We start from the raw sequence: 14,645 nt of genomic DNA, 5'->3' as shown, positions 1-14,645 counted from the left end.
AGTGATATAACAGTTTATTAATATAAAACACCTTTAATTTGTAAACATACGCAATTCAACCCTTGCTTAGAAAAGAATGCTTGATTACAAATGTATATTCTATATTATTTATAATTCCCTTCTACTACCTATCCTGTAAATTATTTATTCTCAGAAACAAAAGCTAATAGAAATACAGTAATCTGCTTGAAGTGAACACTTCATGGGCGACCTCATCACCTAAACGCTACCCTTCCACTCAATTTAGCATGTACAGCTTCAGTTATTCACATGCAACAGTTACTAATTGAGAGTATGGAAATCACTAAGGCAATTGAATGCATGTCCTCAACTGTGTGTGCTGGTTATGAATAAGTCTTTCAGAGGCTTCCAGTGTGCATGCTTGGAGGAGTCTTGGCAGGGCTCATCAAGTGTAACAAGCTGAAGAAAGACTTATACGTTCTAGCCATGACCTCAAAAGGAACTTCTCCACAGTTCTGAGCAAATGTTACTGGCTAAACAAGATGCCCCCATGAACACACTACGTTGTTTAAATTTAACAGATTATGATGTGGAAATATCAGCAAACATGTTAAAATACCTTGTAAGAAAATCAAATAGCTGAAAAGACACTGGCGGCAAGGGGTGGGTGATAAAAAATAATCTGCTGAAAGGACAAACGGGTACCACTGCTAGAGGCTAAAACATACAACTAGAAACACCAAACTATAAACAGTTTAAGTAAGCAAATACTACAATTCTTGGTTCGTCACACTTTCAACAGCACCAAGATGCCACTATATCAGCAAAAATTGATAAATCAGAACAGTTTACCATATCAAAATGAAGCAAGGCACAGGTATTAACTGACAAATTACTTATCTTCGGTACTAATCTTTCTGGTGAATATTCTACGTAACCCTGATTCCTCACCTCAGAATACTCATCAGGTGCCAACAGGATACAGAAAATGTTTGTCTAGCAATGTCCTGTAGTCATAGGAGTGGACATTGTTCGCTAGCACAATGGACTTTGTTCAATTTTCAGGAATCATTGGAAGGCTGATGAAACTGGGAGCAGAGTTCCAGATCCCCGTCAAAAAGCGCCGAAACAAATGAAATGAAGTCAGCTAGCAGGGTTAGAGCTTACGTTGTTTCACTGTCGCTTCGGTTGCATTAAGGAGCCACACTGTATCTCAGGTTAGGAATCTACAGCTTGAAGTATCCATAAGAAATTAATCACGGTCCACTAAAAACTGGAGGTGAAAGTCAGACTTCTAATGTAAGGCATAAGGGTAAAAACGTTTAATGCAAAATGCGGTTTACCATAATGCACGTTAGCATAACAAATGGGAATCAGCATTTTGCTGGGCGTTCTCTTTATCCATCACAGAGGTATGTCAGCTTAGCTGCCAAGAGACCTACCAGGTCATGCAACATCTTTAACCGTTTGTGACTTTGCCCAACTGTGCTTTACATTCTCCCTCACTATCCCCGCATGAGAAGCGTTGTGAGCTCAAGAGCCCCGACTGTCATGGAAGCCACTTAACAGCTACAAAGCAGACTATCTCCAAATGGGATACTTACTAAAGGAAAAGGAGACTTGTGAACTGAGCAGGTTTAATGCAAGTGATGCACTGGAGTCTCTGGCATCAAAGCCTGCACCAAGAGGCGCACCACTTCCCTAGAAGGGCAAGGCTGTGATTAAAAAAAAATTGACCTGTTTTAAGTACAGAGCTTGCTCTTTGCTACAGGGACTTTTATAGCTGATTGAATGGCTAAGCAGCTGATGACTGTGGGTGGACTAACGTGTGTGCAGGCCTTACCCTTCCCATCTTTTAGTAGAGTGTATACATTCTTGATAAGCAGTCAGACATCTATAGCCAGACATGATATAACAAAATACACATACCTCCTTCAACATGTTCTTTCCAGTTAATTTCAATCAGACTATTTTCAAATGAAAGTTAAAGTGTCAATATTGAACAACTACATTGACCGAACAATATACAAAACATCATGCCAGAGACTAGCTGAGTGTGCACTCGATGAGTTCCTGCATTTAGGTTTTTAGAGCCTACTACAAGAATCCACAGATCTTGCTCTCTCAATAGACTTCAAGGTGCAATTATTTTACAAAGCTTGAAGAATTTATTAGTCCGCACTCGAGTTGATAATGGCTTTAAGACAACGTCAAGCAAATAAACAGTTTAATTCCCTAAAATGCCTTATTTATTCCCAATATTTGAAAGCAATTTCTTCAACTGTTTTGCCCAAATATAATGAGTGTGGAGTTCTACTTGTTCATTACAATGAGGCGACAAGAGTGTGATAAATACCACAACTACGCAAGATAGATATGCATTGTGGATTGCCCTCCCTGCCCTTCCCAACCCTTTCTCCAATACCAGGCCAACTTTGACAAGTAGGAGGCAGCTGAGGCAGTGAACCAAAAGTAGAGTAAACTATAAATAAAAAACATATTAGGCATAATTTGTAGTCACTGTTATGTAATCGAAGTTACAGGTCTTACAAAAACAAAAGTAGGCCAATAGGGTACGTTATTCAAACAAAAACTTCTGTATCTCAAATGGAGCTTACCAGAATTCTTTTACGATCTTTTTCTGAAAGAAATTTCACTGGTGGGTACTTCTGGGTAAAGCTATGAAGACAGAAAGAAAAAATAGTAATGTTTCTATTCTGCAAAATGCCCTGCTTAATATAGGGCAGCATCAACGAATTAAGAACAATACTAGACAATGTTTTCTGTTATAGGTAGAAAGTAGAAGGTTTCGACTGTCAGATATTCCAGAGGGAAGAGGAGTCAAGTCTGACATAGAAGAGCATTAGAACTAAGAAAGTAAGGGTACCAGTGATCGTGTCATTTGCAGATGTGCCCCCATCTCTGACATGTACCTAAAAACTATAGCTTCCTGTCAGACTCAGATATTTGGGAGTCATTCAGCACCACCTTTAACCACTGACCTGGCAACGCTACAAAAAATGTACAATTACGTCAGGCACCAAGGAAAGGTTCATATTAATAATCTGGTCTAGTGAACCCATTACAAAGACCACATTTTCCATCTGTATCATAATTCTGAAGTGAGAAGGGTAACATTAAGTTGCTGAAGACACTTTTTGGGAATGTTTGTTAGTGGGAAGGGAGATTCTTCATCTATTCATTTAGCGCTAGAAACGTCTAGAACCTGTTTTAGAACAACTGAATCAGTCTCTGCTCTTGCAGGCAGGTTTATTTCAACACCCACAGGATAGTCTATTAGCAGTCACTTTGACACCATCCCATGTAAAGTTTAGACAGGATAAGCGCTTTCAAGTAGCCAGTTGACAAACTAGGTCAGCCTACATAGAGAAATAGAGGCATGAGCCCAGTTTTTCCATAGAATCTGCCTTAAGCAAAGAAATTAGTTAAGATTGACTTGTAACTCCCTTCGATACCAAAGCACTTTGTTTAGTGAAGGTAAGCAGACTGGATTAACTATGGTCATGGGTCAATCCAATCTTCCCATGCACCCTAACATTTAAAGTTATTTTCTAATAACCATAGGTGTAGTGTTTAGCAATCTGTATTTCAAAGAAGTACCCTTGATGCATTGTTTGGCTTCTGTTCGCCCTTCACCCAACACCACTCACTCTAGTTTCTGCTTGCACAATAAATTATTCAAGGAGCTAGAGTTTTATTCAGTCATGTGCAAGTTCACAAACAGGTTTCTTTTGTAAAAAAATATCCTTATTGCTTTGAAGATGACAGCAAATGGGTTGCTATTCTGCATCCAACTGCATCTTAATTGAGCTTTTTGTTGACAAAAAGTCTCTTCTCTGTCTACTTTTTAAATCCATTCTGGGCCCAAAGCCATCTAATCCAGACCTATTGGGAAATGCGATTATGTGAGTATGCTCTAGGTCTAGGGACCAGTTTAGTGTACGAATTTCACTGTCCTTACTGTGCAATCCTTCAACTATTTCCCTACACTTCTTTCATGCCATTCTTTTCAAGCATAGGTTTACTGGTTGAGTTGGCCTACTTTCTGTGCAAAGTACACCACCTGTCCCACCCCTTCCTGCGTATATAGCTATGTTTCAACACTAATACATCTCAATAGATGCATACTTGCTTCTATTTGTCAGTAGCCAATAACATGGCCATTCTTGCTTTTGCTGTGGAGTGGCTTTGTCTGGTCTACTTCACATATTTGCTGCTCTCTCGCTGACCTCATGCTAAGCCTCAAATGTAGAGATCAGTGCTTGTGGCTCAACTTGCAGACTGCCAATTCCTTTTTCTAGCAGCTGGTTTATCAAAATGAGGTGGTTTGATGACTCATATGCCAGGCACACACTCATGGCTCTAGCTTTGACAGAAGAGTCTCACTTCCAGCATGAGTGTTCCTTGATCCAATGCCACAGCCCGGAGAACCCTCAAGCAGATAGAGGTAGTGATCTTGTCCCAGCGGGGTGCAGTCGTAGAGAAAAGATTAACTACTACACACAACTTGTGGACAGTGAGAAATGTCCTGAGGCAAATACATTATAATTGAGAGAAGCCATCACATTTATTCTGGAATTTTTAAGCACATATGTCTGTTTGCTTGTTTTGGAGTCTACGTCTGGATACTGAAAGCTAACTCAAGGTCATGCATTCAGCAGAAACCACTCTGCACCTGCTCCGTCTAGCTGTTTAGAATGTCTATTCAGAAATGTCTATGCTTTTACGAACCAGCAGGAATGATAGGTTTATGGAAAATAATGCATCAGGCATAATTGTCATTGGAATATATATATTTTTTAAAAGAATATTCCTCTAGATCAAAAAGACAGTTTAAAAGATAACATTTCAGGTAGAAATTGGGTGTCTAGTTGGCAGAGGTTTGCGCCCTGTCCATGTAGGGACCACAATCCTAGTAGGGTAAGTCAGTTACATTTCCTAAAAGAACCTGTGCTCACTCACTGGTAGCATGGCACAGGTCAGGCTTGTGAGGCAGAGGCAATGTGCAACACCACATTACAGTAACACAGTGAAAGACACCACAAAAAGAGTACACATCAGTTTAGAAAAAGAGAATATTTATCTAAGTAAAACATAACCGAAACAACAAAAATCCAATAAGTAGAACTCATGATATGAGTTTTTAAAGATGAAATGTAAAAGCAGTGCTTAAAAGTCACTAGCGGCTGCCAGGTTTAACAATGTCCCAAAGGTGTCAATCTTTTGCAATGGCCTGCTGGCTCCCAATGTTATAGAAACTCATCCATACACCTTTCACTGCCTAAAGACTTCTTCAGACACTTAGTCATTTAATAAACATTTCTCATCACCAACAGAATTTAAAGTACACCTAGAATTAATTTGGATTCAAAGGCTCCCATCAATTTCCCTTTTAACAGCTGTGTGATATTTTAATTTCATTAGGGCATTGCCAGTATGTCTTGCCAACAGTTCTAGTGTCTGGACATTTTTTTTGTCAATCCTTTGTTTGTGCTTAGCAGCTATGTCTTGAAGAGAACACAATTGTGTTATGTGCTTATCACATACACACACTTTCTCCCCAGAGAACTGCAAGCAAAATCACATATCAGTTGTGGCTGCCAAGCTTGTTTTGCACCTCTGTGTTAAACCACACACCTTTCCACTTCAGTGTATACCATTGCATGTGTCTAATGTAAGGAGCCGGAGATATAAGGAGATTCATAAACACAAACGTACCTTTTTTCTAAATCTTTGATTTTCTCTCTCAACGGTTCTACAATCTACACAAAAAACAAATGGAAGATATTTTTTTTTTATAAACAAACTGCAGATTTATAAAGGCACAGCAAATAAGCAACCGCCTAAGAAAATCAAACAAAAAGATCTCTTTATAAGCAGGAGAGGTGTTGAACACAAAGATGCAGAACAGAAAAAAGTCACAGCTAGAGGTCAGATAAACAGAAGAATCAAAATAAGTCTAAAATAGTAACTACAACAGTATAGCCCTTCGTAGAGCCTTCATGCTACGAGACTATGGCAAATAGTTGTGATGTGAACAGCAGATTAGCAGTAGGAACCGTTCTAAAACTTTTGCACATTTGAATGAAAGGAACAAGTGTGGATGAGTCGTAGCAGAGATAAATCCCTTGTGTACCATTTAAGTGCTCAACTGTTTAGCACTGGAATCACATGAAACATGTTTGTTATAAGGAAATAAGCCATTTGGAGACTTAGTATTATGAACATACTCAGCCAGTCCGAAAATCAAAACAGTAGGAAGGGGCTCAATGGGCCCAAACCTTTTGGGGGTCATTAGAGCACGTAGGTCTCAGAGCCCTAAATGGTTGGTTCAGCAAAGACACTCCTCCATCTCTCTCGTTTCAATCCACAAATGGTGACTCATTAATAGACTTCACATGGATTTCCTTGACCTCTTGCAGATGGCCTTCTCCTTTAAACTGGGCCCAAGGTCAGATAGTGACCACCTACCTCAGGAAGTGGATTTCACCCTCAACCCTGCAGTGAATAAGAGTACCGCTGAACCTGCTAGCTCTGAATATTTGTGCCATCTAAAAAGTGTAGAATGGACCTCTGCCTCACTAGACACTCTGGCTCAGGAAGCTGCTGATCATTTAGGAACTTCACAATGAAATGAAGCGTCAGACAAAGACCAATGACAATCATTCATTTAATCAAATACCCTCATATGTGCCAGGAAGGTGGCCATACCTAGGGGCAATTTTAGCACAACTCCAACGCTTATTAAGAAATGGTTAACCTTGTGTGCCCTGAGTCAACTAAAAAGGAATGTCAACCAAGCGCTCCGGCTTGTTCGTCATTACCCAAAACAAGAATGCCCCCTTGCTAACCTGAGACATGCAAAAATGAATCTGAAGCAAGCTGTGTGGGGAATCAGGAGGCAGAATTTAGAGCAATTTGGGGCTAAACTTGTTTGGGACATTAAACATAAGACTCTGAGGACGTTCTGGAACACAATAAATGCCCTAAAAAACCCATACAGCCTCAAATCAGAATCATGCATCCCTGAGGCTGATTGGGCTTTTTATTTTTTTTTAAAAGCTCACATCAGCCAGAACAAAGCTGCTGAGAACACCGCACTCTTCAGAGAACCATCTAGGTCAAGTCATTCTGAAGAACGAGACCATCACGTCTGCAAGCGTGCCTAGCAAACTCAACACCACTTCAGAAGCTGTCCGACGCCTAATAGTTAGGGGGAGGAAAACAGGGGCTCCTGGCCCAAACTGGGTCGCATCGGCCATCTATAAATCTTAGCCATTGAAATGGATGGGCACCAAGGTTCCTCTTTTTAATCATGCTCTGGCTGGTGAATCAATTCTGGAATCTTGGAGAGGATCGATCATTTCTCCAATATCAAAAGGGGGGAATAAATTGGACCCAAGGAACTATCAGCTGGTAGCACTGATTGACAATAAAGCAAAATAATACACCAAGGTCTTTCTCGAACATATCTGCGAATGGGCCAGTCAAAATTCAATAACTCCCCCAAATCAAACCAGGTTCACCAGCAAGATAGGTACAGAAACACACATTATGGCCCTATCCCTGGTTTTCGACTCCTCAAAGGCAGCTAAACTTCCTCTCTTCACTTAAAAGCTGCCCTTTACAGCGTAAGCCAAAGAAAGCTCTGGGGGAAACTTAACAGCTGGCTAACCCCGCCGCAGCTTCTGAAAGACATCGAGAATCTATATGCTAGAACTTGGGTCAGGATCAAACTGGGTAACAGATCACACCTTTCAAGGAGGATCCCACCAACTGGAGACCTAAAACCGGGCTGTGTCCTGGCCCCAGCTTTAGTTAATCTTTTCTTGGCTGACTTTAACAGTTTTATCTTCCATTAACTTGCACGCACCACGGCTGGGCCTTACTATCAAACCTTCTTTACTCTGACTATTATCATATAACTCAGCAGAACTAGGGTAGTACTGAAGTTCCTACTGAAGGCGACCGAAGTTTACTTGCTGAAGAATGGGCGGCACATCAATCACAAAAAGACCAAAATTATGATTTCAGGCAGGAGATCTCTTAAGGGTACTGCAACCTGGAGTGTAGACTGAAGCAAGCTAGAAGAAACTGCCACCTACAAATACCCCGGCCTCTTGTTTGACTGTCATGGTACCTTTACTAGACACAGGGATGAAATAAGACAGAAAGGGGTGGCGCTGTCTTCAGGGCTTCAAGTGTTTTCCTAAAAATGGAATAAGTACACACTCGTCCACTGTTAGAAGTAGCTAGACCCAAGGCGGTTCCCACTCTGGCCTATGGAAGAGTTGCCCTTCGCAACAGACACTCTAAGGTCCTAGATGACACCATAGTAAGCATAAACTGGCACCTCTTCCAGCTTCCCCGACACACCTCACCAGCTCAGATTAGCTTGGAGTTTGGCTTGCTCAAACAGTCTCATGCCAGGTGTGCAGCTTTCAGCAACTTTTGCCACAAATTATTAAGTGCGGCTGGTAACACCATAAACCATTACAAATGGGAGTAAATATCAACAAAGTCCTGCTCATCAGCCCAAAACGATCCAGATGCTTCAATTAAGCAACTAGGCCTGGAGAGCCTATGGTTGTCACCGTCAAATCATAAGCCTTTAAAATCATTAACCCAAAACATTATAAAGGATCTGTCGCTAATAGAAGAAAAGATAATCTTCGAGAAAAGGCATCATGCTTGGTTAGTCTTAAACAGCTACAAGTCCTCGCCCCACAGTCTTACTTAGGTGAAGTCATAATGTACAGCACAAAGAGGAAATATTTGCTCCACTGGCCTCGGGTCTCCAGAGAGCCCATGGCTTTGGCCTCAAAAGGCCGGGGCTTGTCGTCTCTGTGGGCTTGTGCCCAAAACTGTAACTTGTTCTGCCTGTGCAATGTCACCTTGAATGTACGACAAAGATTGCTGCACCCGTTATGGGTACAAGTGGGGGGGGGCACACGTTCAAGCATGCAGTTTTAAGTTGCCTCAATTCAGCAAATCAAAGACTGATTTCACAAACTGTGAGATATCGTGCCGGATTCGAGCAGGCTTTGCCCGGCATAAACACTCTTGACCCTAAAACATAGACCCTCTCCCTCCTGGATTCTGATCCCTGCCATGGCACACAACACTATTCAGGACTAGGGCTTTTCTAGTTATTTAGTATTTATTCTTTTTGTAGAAGTACTGCCTAATGATTACACTGTATTTTATTTCAGGCTTCGATGCACTTTAGCATTTAGGCATTTTAGCACTTTAGGTATTATACGCAGGCCTGTTTGTGGGCATTGCATTTTACTGTGAATTCTGTTTTAACTATGAATTGTATCATAAGTATAATGGCTTTAATCAACTAAGTACTTCTAAATAAAATTGACTAATCTTGTGACTTAGTACTATGCTGTTACAGGTTGCCATATGGACCATCATCTGATGGAAAGGAAGGTAAAACGTCTACTATCGATTAACCTCCACACCACTCACACAGAGTCACCAACGGATGCCAGCCAAAGACCGTCAAATTTTCAGCTGCCTCTTGTTTGGTATCCATGCTAAGTGTGAGATAATGGAGCTTCGGGATACAATACACAAAGTACACTTTGAGAAACAATAAGTAATAAATCAAACACAAAAGAACATTCTACAGAGATACCACTGAAAGCAGCCACAAGCATCAACGAAAAGAAACAAGCCATATGATACAGGTATTTTCTACTTGGGTCCATGGGCAAGTACTGATTTCAGAAAAATGATTAGGCACTTTTATAGGTTATTAAGGTCCTACAGGAAGTACTCTGTTTGGAGTACAGACGTTGATCATCAGCCAGCTGAAAAAAGGTTGACGTTCAAAGTAGGCACAGGGCGGGAAAACATCGCAAACATGTTTACAAAAGACAGGAAAAAAAACATTACTTCCTGGACTTGGGATATTAGTGCTGTGCGTTACTTCAGTTTTGTCACTCAATCAATATTTGTAAAGCGCAGCTACTTACCTGTGACTGTCTCAAGGCGCTGGGGGCCTCACCTGAAGAACCACGTCATGAGGTTCTTCCTGAAGATGGTGAGCAATGGCCTTTGTCTGAGGTGCAGGGGGAGGTTGTTCCCGCTCTTTGCTGCAGTGTACGTGAAGGATCGTCCTCTGGCGTTGGTTTTGCGGATGCGAGGGATGATGGCTTGTCAGAGTTGAGCTTGAGGCAGCTTTCTCTCATCCAGGTGATGACGGCTTCCATTCCTGAGTGGAAGTTCCTTTTGGTTGTGTCCTGGTCTTCGGTGAGGGAAATTACGAGTTGGGTGTCATCGGCAAATGGCACGATGTTGACACCGTGGCTTCTGACGGTGGCAGCTAGAGGGGCCATGTATATGTTGAACTGTGGGACTCAGTCAGAATCCTTGGGGGACGCCACAGTTGACTCCTGTGGGTCTGGAAGTTTAGGGTGGGAGTCTGACCCTCCCAGAGAGGAAAGAGTGGATCCATTCCAGGGCTCTCCCGTGGACGAGAGCCCTGATAGGTCGAGGAGTAGAAGCGCTGCAGTGTGGCCGCAGTGTAGGAGCAATCAGAATTCGTCGGTGGTGCCAGGAGGGCTGTCTGTTCTGTGGTTGCTGCGGAAGCCTGACTGGGAGCTGTCCAGGGAGGAGTTGGCCTAGATGAAATTCCGTAGTTTTGCGCCGATTGATTTCTCCAGTACTTTGGTGGGGTAAGGAAGCAGTGAGATGAACTGGAAACTTTTTAGTTCTGATGGGTCGGACGAAGGTTTCTTCAGGAGAGGGTGTATTTCAGCATGTTTCCAATCCTCGGGGAAGGTGCCTGGATTGAAGGAGCAGTTAATTGTGTTCCGGAGCTCGGGGCGATAGATGCGCTGGCTATGATGTACATGTGGTGCAGGCAGGTGTCGGAGTGGGTGCAGTTCATGATGTTGATTGCTTCCTATGTGGTGAGTGTGGACCAGCTGTGGATGGTCTGGGTGGGTTCTGGAAGGGGGAGGGGGGGGCAGGAGTCGGTCACAGATTCCAGTGCTAGGATTTTCCAGGAGGAACCTGTCGTAGATGTCCTGGATCTTGTGGTGGAAAAGAAAGCAAGTCTGTTGCAGAGGCCCTGTGACACGGGAATGCTGGGAGCTTCGGAGGGGGGAGGAGGTCTAGGAACTCGATGACTGAGAAGAGTTCCTTAGGGTTGTGTGCGGAGGAGTTGATGCACTCCCGGAGTGCATCCTTCCTTGCGTTTTTTATTTTCCGTTGGTGGTAGGGGCTTTGAATGTGGTGAGGTCTTCGCTGGTTTGGCTGTTCCTCCATTGTTTCTCTAAACACCTGCAGGTACGTTTGATCTTTGGAGTTCGGTGGTGAACCAGCTGGCTTTCTTAGGTATGCGTTTGGCCGATGTCAGCCGGAGAGGGGCTAGAGTGTCTGCGCATTTGGTGATGCATGCGTTGAGATTGCCAAATCCCTCCCTCCGACGACGCCAACACAGCAGCGTGCAAACGATGAGGTCAGCTGCTCGTTGGTGATCTTGTTCCATTTCCTGTGGGGGGTCCTGGAGGTGCGGGTGCTGGGTGCAGTGATTGTGAAGTATATGCAGCGGTAGTCAGTCCAGTCTGGGGTGGAGATGGTCTTGATGGTGATGCGGTTGCCTGAGGTGAAGATGGGGTCCACTGTGTGTTCTTCGATGTGTGTGGATGCAGAGACCAGCTTTCTGGTTGCAGAGGGTGGCGATGTCGTTGAGTAGAGCGGTGGTGTTTGGGTCGGTGCGGTCCTCAAGGTGGAAATTGAGGTCGCCAGGGAGGTAGGCGACTGGCGCATGGGTACTCGCAAACATTTTTTGAGGGGGCTACAAACTTTGGTATGTGGAATGATCGAGGGCTCCACTGAAGGCAGCAGGATGGCTGTTTGGTGGCCGGGTGGGGTGGTGAGGTAGCAATGCATGAATATCTAGTGGTTGAACTGCACAATGTGAAACCAAAAAAAACCTGGCCTCAATCCCGGCTTCCCCAGTTGACCAAATTGTGTAATTCTAAGCAATTGTTTTATTTCACTTTTTCTTCATTACCACATATAAGGGAAAATCGAAACACATGACATCAGGATGTGCTTGTATAAAACCTTCTCCAGTGTTTGATTTAATAAGTATTAATGTTGTAGATGTAGAATAGCAATTTAGGCCACCCAAAGGGAGGAAATAACCATTGACTTGACTCTTATTTCACATTGGCATTGCTGTCAGGGTGGGGGTGAGGGAAGCATTAATGTTTCTAAATTCCTATTTGAAAACTACTTCCCAATGCAATCCACTGATAAATTCTGATGTATTAAGGTGAAACGGTTATGTATTTTTAAATGTTTGAATTATGAAGAGACTTCATCATATTTTTACACCTTTGCTGCAAAATATCTTTAAAAATGATGGCATGCGATTGGAATATTGTACCTTTCTTCCTCTCAAAGCAAAGTGTACATCATAAAATGATGATAATATATGAAGTATTCTGAGCATGTGTGTATTTAAATTTTAAAAAAAGTTTAAAAAAATGATGGCATGCATAAAGTTGAATGGTGCAGGACACCCTAAATACTTCTTTTGTTTAACATCCATTGACCTTTATCTAAATGCTTGCCATTTTAATATATTTTTAATATCAGAGCTGAGTCAAGTAAACAGTAGTCCCGTGCTGCTGTTTAGCAGGGGGCCGAATGTAAAGGTCAGGAGGGCTGCATGTGCCCCCCAGGCTGTACTTTGAGTGTCACTGTCCTAACGGGTTTGTTAGGTTTGAGACATTTTTCCTTGACTGAGTGCCACACTAGTAGTGGGTTCGCTTATCCCTCATGTTTTCGGAGCTAATCAGTGCTCTTGATAAGGCTATTTGAGAGGCTGAAATTACACTTTGCAAGCCAGAGCTTTAACTAACATGACAGTCACTAACCTCTTCGATTTTTTTTTCTATTTTCTGCTCACCATTCTCTTGGATTGTCTTGCTAGAAGAAAAAAAACAATGTTAAATTATACATTGCTTGGCAGTTTAACATGTGACAACTGAAGGTCTCGTTCAGAAGACAGCCCTGAGGAGATGTAGGTGAAGGTAGGAGACAAGTACACAAACAGAAAACCCACCCTCGCCTTCAAGCCCTGTTCCTGTGCTCTCATGCTGCACACCTACGTCAGACCTAACAGAACGACATACTACTACATGCATGACAGTAATGGCAACGAGACACTTCCAAAACAGAGTGTTGCTTAGTGCAAACATACCATAATAACAAGCATTAGCAAAGCCAACAGGTCTTGTCTATTTAATAGCTATTGGCTTTGCCAATTCTGTTTGGCAATGTTGTTGACCAGCATGGTTGCTGTTCGAGTGGCGTGACGTGTCAGAGTGGAATGGCAAAGACTGAATTAGAGTATTGTAGAGTGGAGTGGCAGAGCCTGTCGTGTATTGGAGTGGTATAAGGGCATACACTGGCATGGCAGAGTAAAATGGACTGGTGTAGAATGCATTGGTGTAGAGTACTGCAGAGTGCAGTGGCATTGAGTGTAGTGCCATACAATGTAGCGTCGTAGAAAGCAGTGGCATAGATTACTTACAGTGGTGCATAGCAGAATGACATGGCACTGAATTCAGCAGCGGACAATGCAGTAGCATAGATTACAATGGTTCATAGTAGTGTGGCGCAGTGGAGGAACAGAGGAGTGATGAAGAGGGCAGTGGCGTGCATTCGAGTGGCAGAGGGCAGTGGTGCAGATTGGAGTGCAGAGGCATAGAGAGCAGTTGCATAGAGTACAGTGATGCAGAGTAGAGTGCGGTGGCACAGAGTGCAGTGAAAGAGCAGTTGTGTGGAGTGCATTGGAGTAGATTGCAGTTAAAAGTAGAATGGTGTAGAGTGCAGTGGCATTGAGTAGAGTGACGAAGAGTAGATTGTTTCAGAGTAACATGAAGAGGTGTGGAGTGGTGTAGGGTAGAGTGAAGAGGTGAAGAGTAGCATAGAGTTTAATGGTGAAGAATAAAGTGGTGTAGAGCACAGTGGCTTACAGTGCCGTGGTGCAGAGTAGATTAGAGTGGTGTGCAGTGAAATGGTGTGTAATGCAGGGGCAAAGAGTTCAGTGTTACAGAGCCTAGTCCATTGGCGTAAAGTGTGTTGGCACAGAGTGTGGTGGTGCAGAGTGAGGGGTAAAGTGTAGTGTTGCAGAGTGGTGTTGAGTACAGTGGTGTAGAGTGGAGTTTGTGCAGAGTAGATTGGTGTAGCCTAGACTGGCGTGGTGTAGAGTGCAGTGGCAAAGAGTGCAGTGGTGTAGAGTAGAGTGGTGAAGAGTGCACTGGCATAGAGTAGAGGTGTACAGTGTAGAGTAGAGAGGCGTAGTGTGAAGTGGAATATAGTGCACTGGCATTGAGTGGAATGTATCAGAGTAGAGTGAAGAGGTGTTGAGTGGTGCATAGTACAGTGGAGTGTCGTAGGGTGGAGTAGTCATGGTGTGGTAGCACACTGCCATTACAGACAACACATTTTCCACTAGATTGGTCATTGTCTGTGCAAGTGTAAACAGTTTTACTAATAAAATTATACGTGCACAGACAAAAAAGTGTGGAAATTACACAACCTAGTTTAATGATTACCCCCTTCACTGGTAAGCTTCTCCCCTGCCCCCCAGTGCTAAGCCCTTTTTTGGCCATTTGGGGTAGTTCACG

General features: G+C 43.0%; 1 protein-coding gene across 2 annotated transcripts in view; it reads right to left on the bottom strand.

The window, feature by feature from the left end:
- The window catches only part of UXS1 (UDP-glucuronate decarboxylase 1), a 270,558-nt gene that overhangs the window by 176,423 nt on the left and 79,490 nt on the right, over positions 1-14,645 (bottom strand). For both annotated transcript variants that reach the window (XM_069204467.1, XM_069204466.1), the window contains exons 3-5: positions 12,888-12,939; positions 5,701-5,744; positions 2,580-2,640 (exon numbers count right to left, since the gene is read on the bottom strand). In XM_069204467.1, the coding sequence (XP_069060568.1) occupies positions 2,580-2,640; positions 5,701-5,744; positions 12,888-12,939 (157 nt within the window). The remainder of the gene's footprint in view (positions 1-2,579; positions 2,641-5,700; positions 5,745-12,887; positions 12,940-14,645) is intronic.

Source organism: Pleurodeles waltl, chromosome 8 (genome assembly GCF_031143425.1).
Source record: "Pleurodeles waltl isolate 20211129_DDA chromosome 8, aPleWal1.hap1.20221129, whole genome shotgun sequence".
Taxonomy (NCBI): domain Eukaryota; kingdom Metazoa; phylum Chordata; class Amphibia; order Caudata; family Salamandridae; genus Pleurodeles; species Pleurodeles waltl.
The sequence above is the reverse complement of the archived record's forward strand: the minus strand, read 5'-3'. Positions and strand labels throughout refer to the sequence as shown.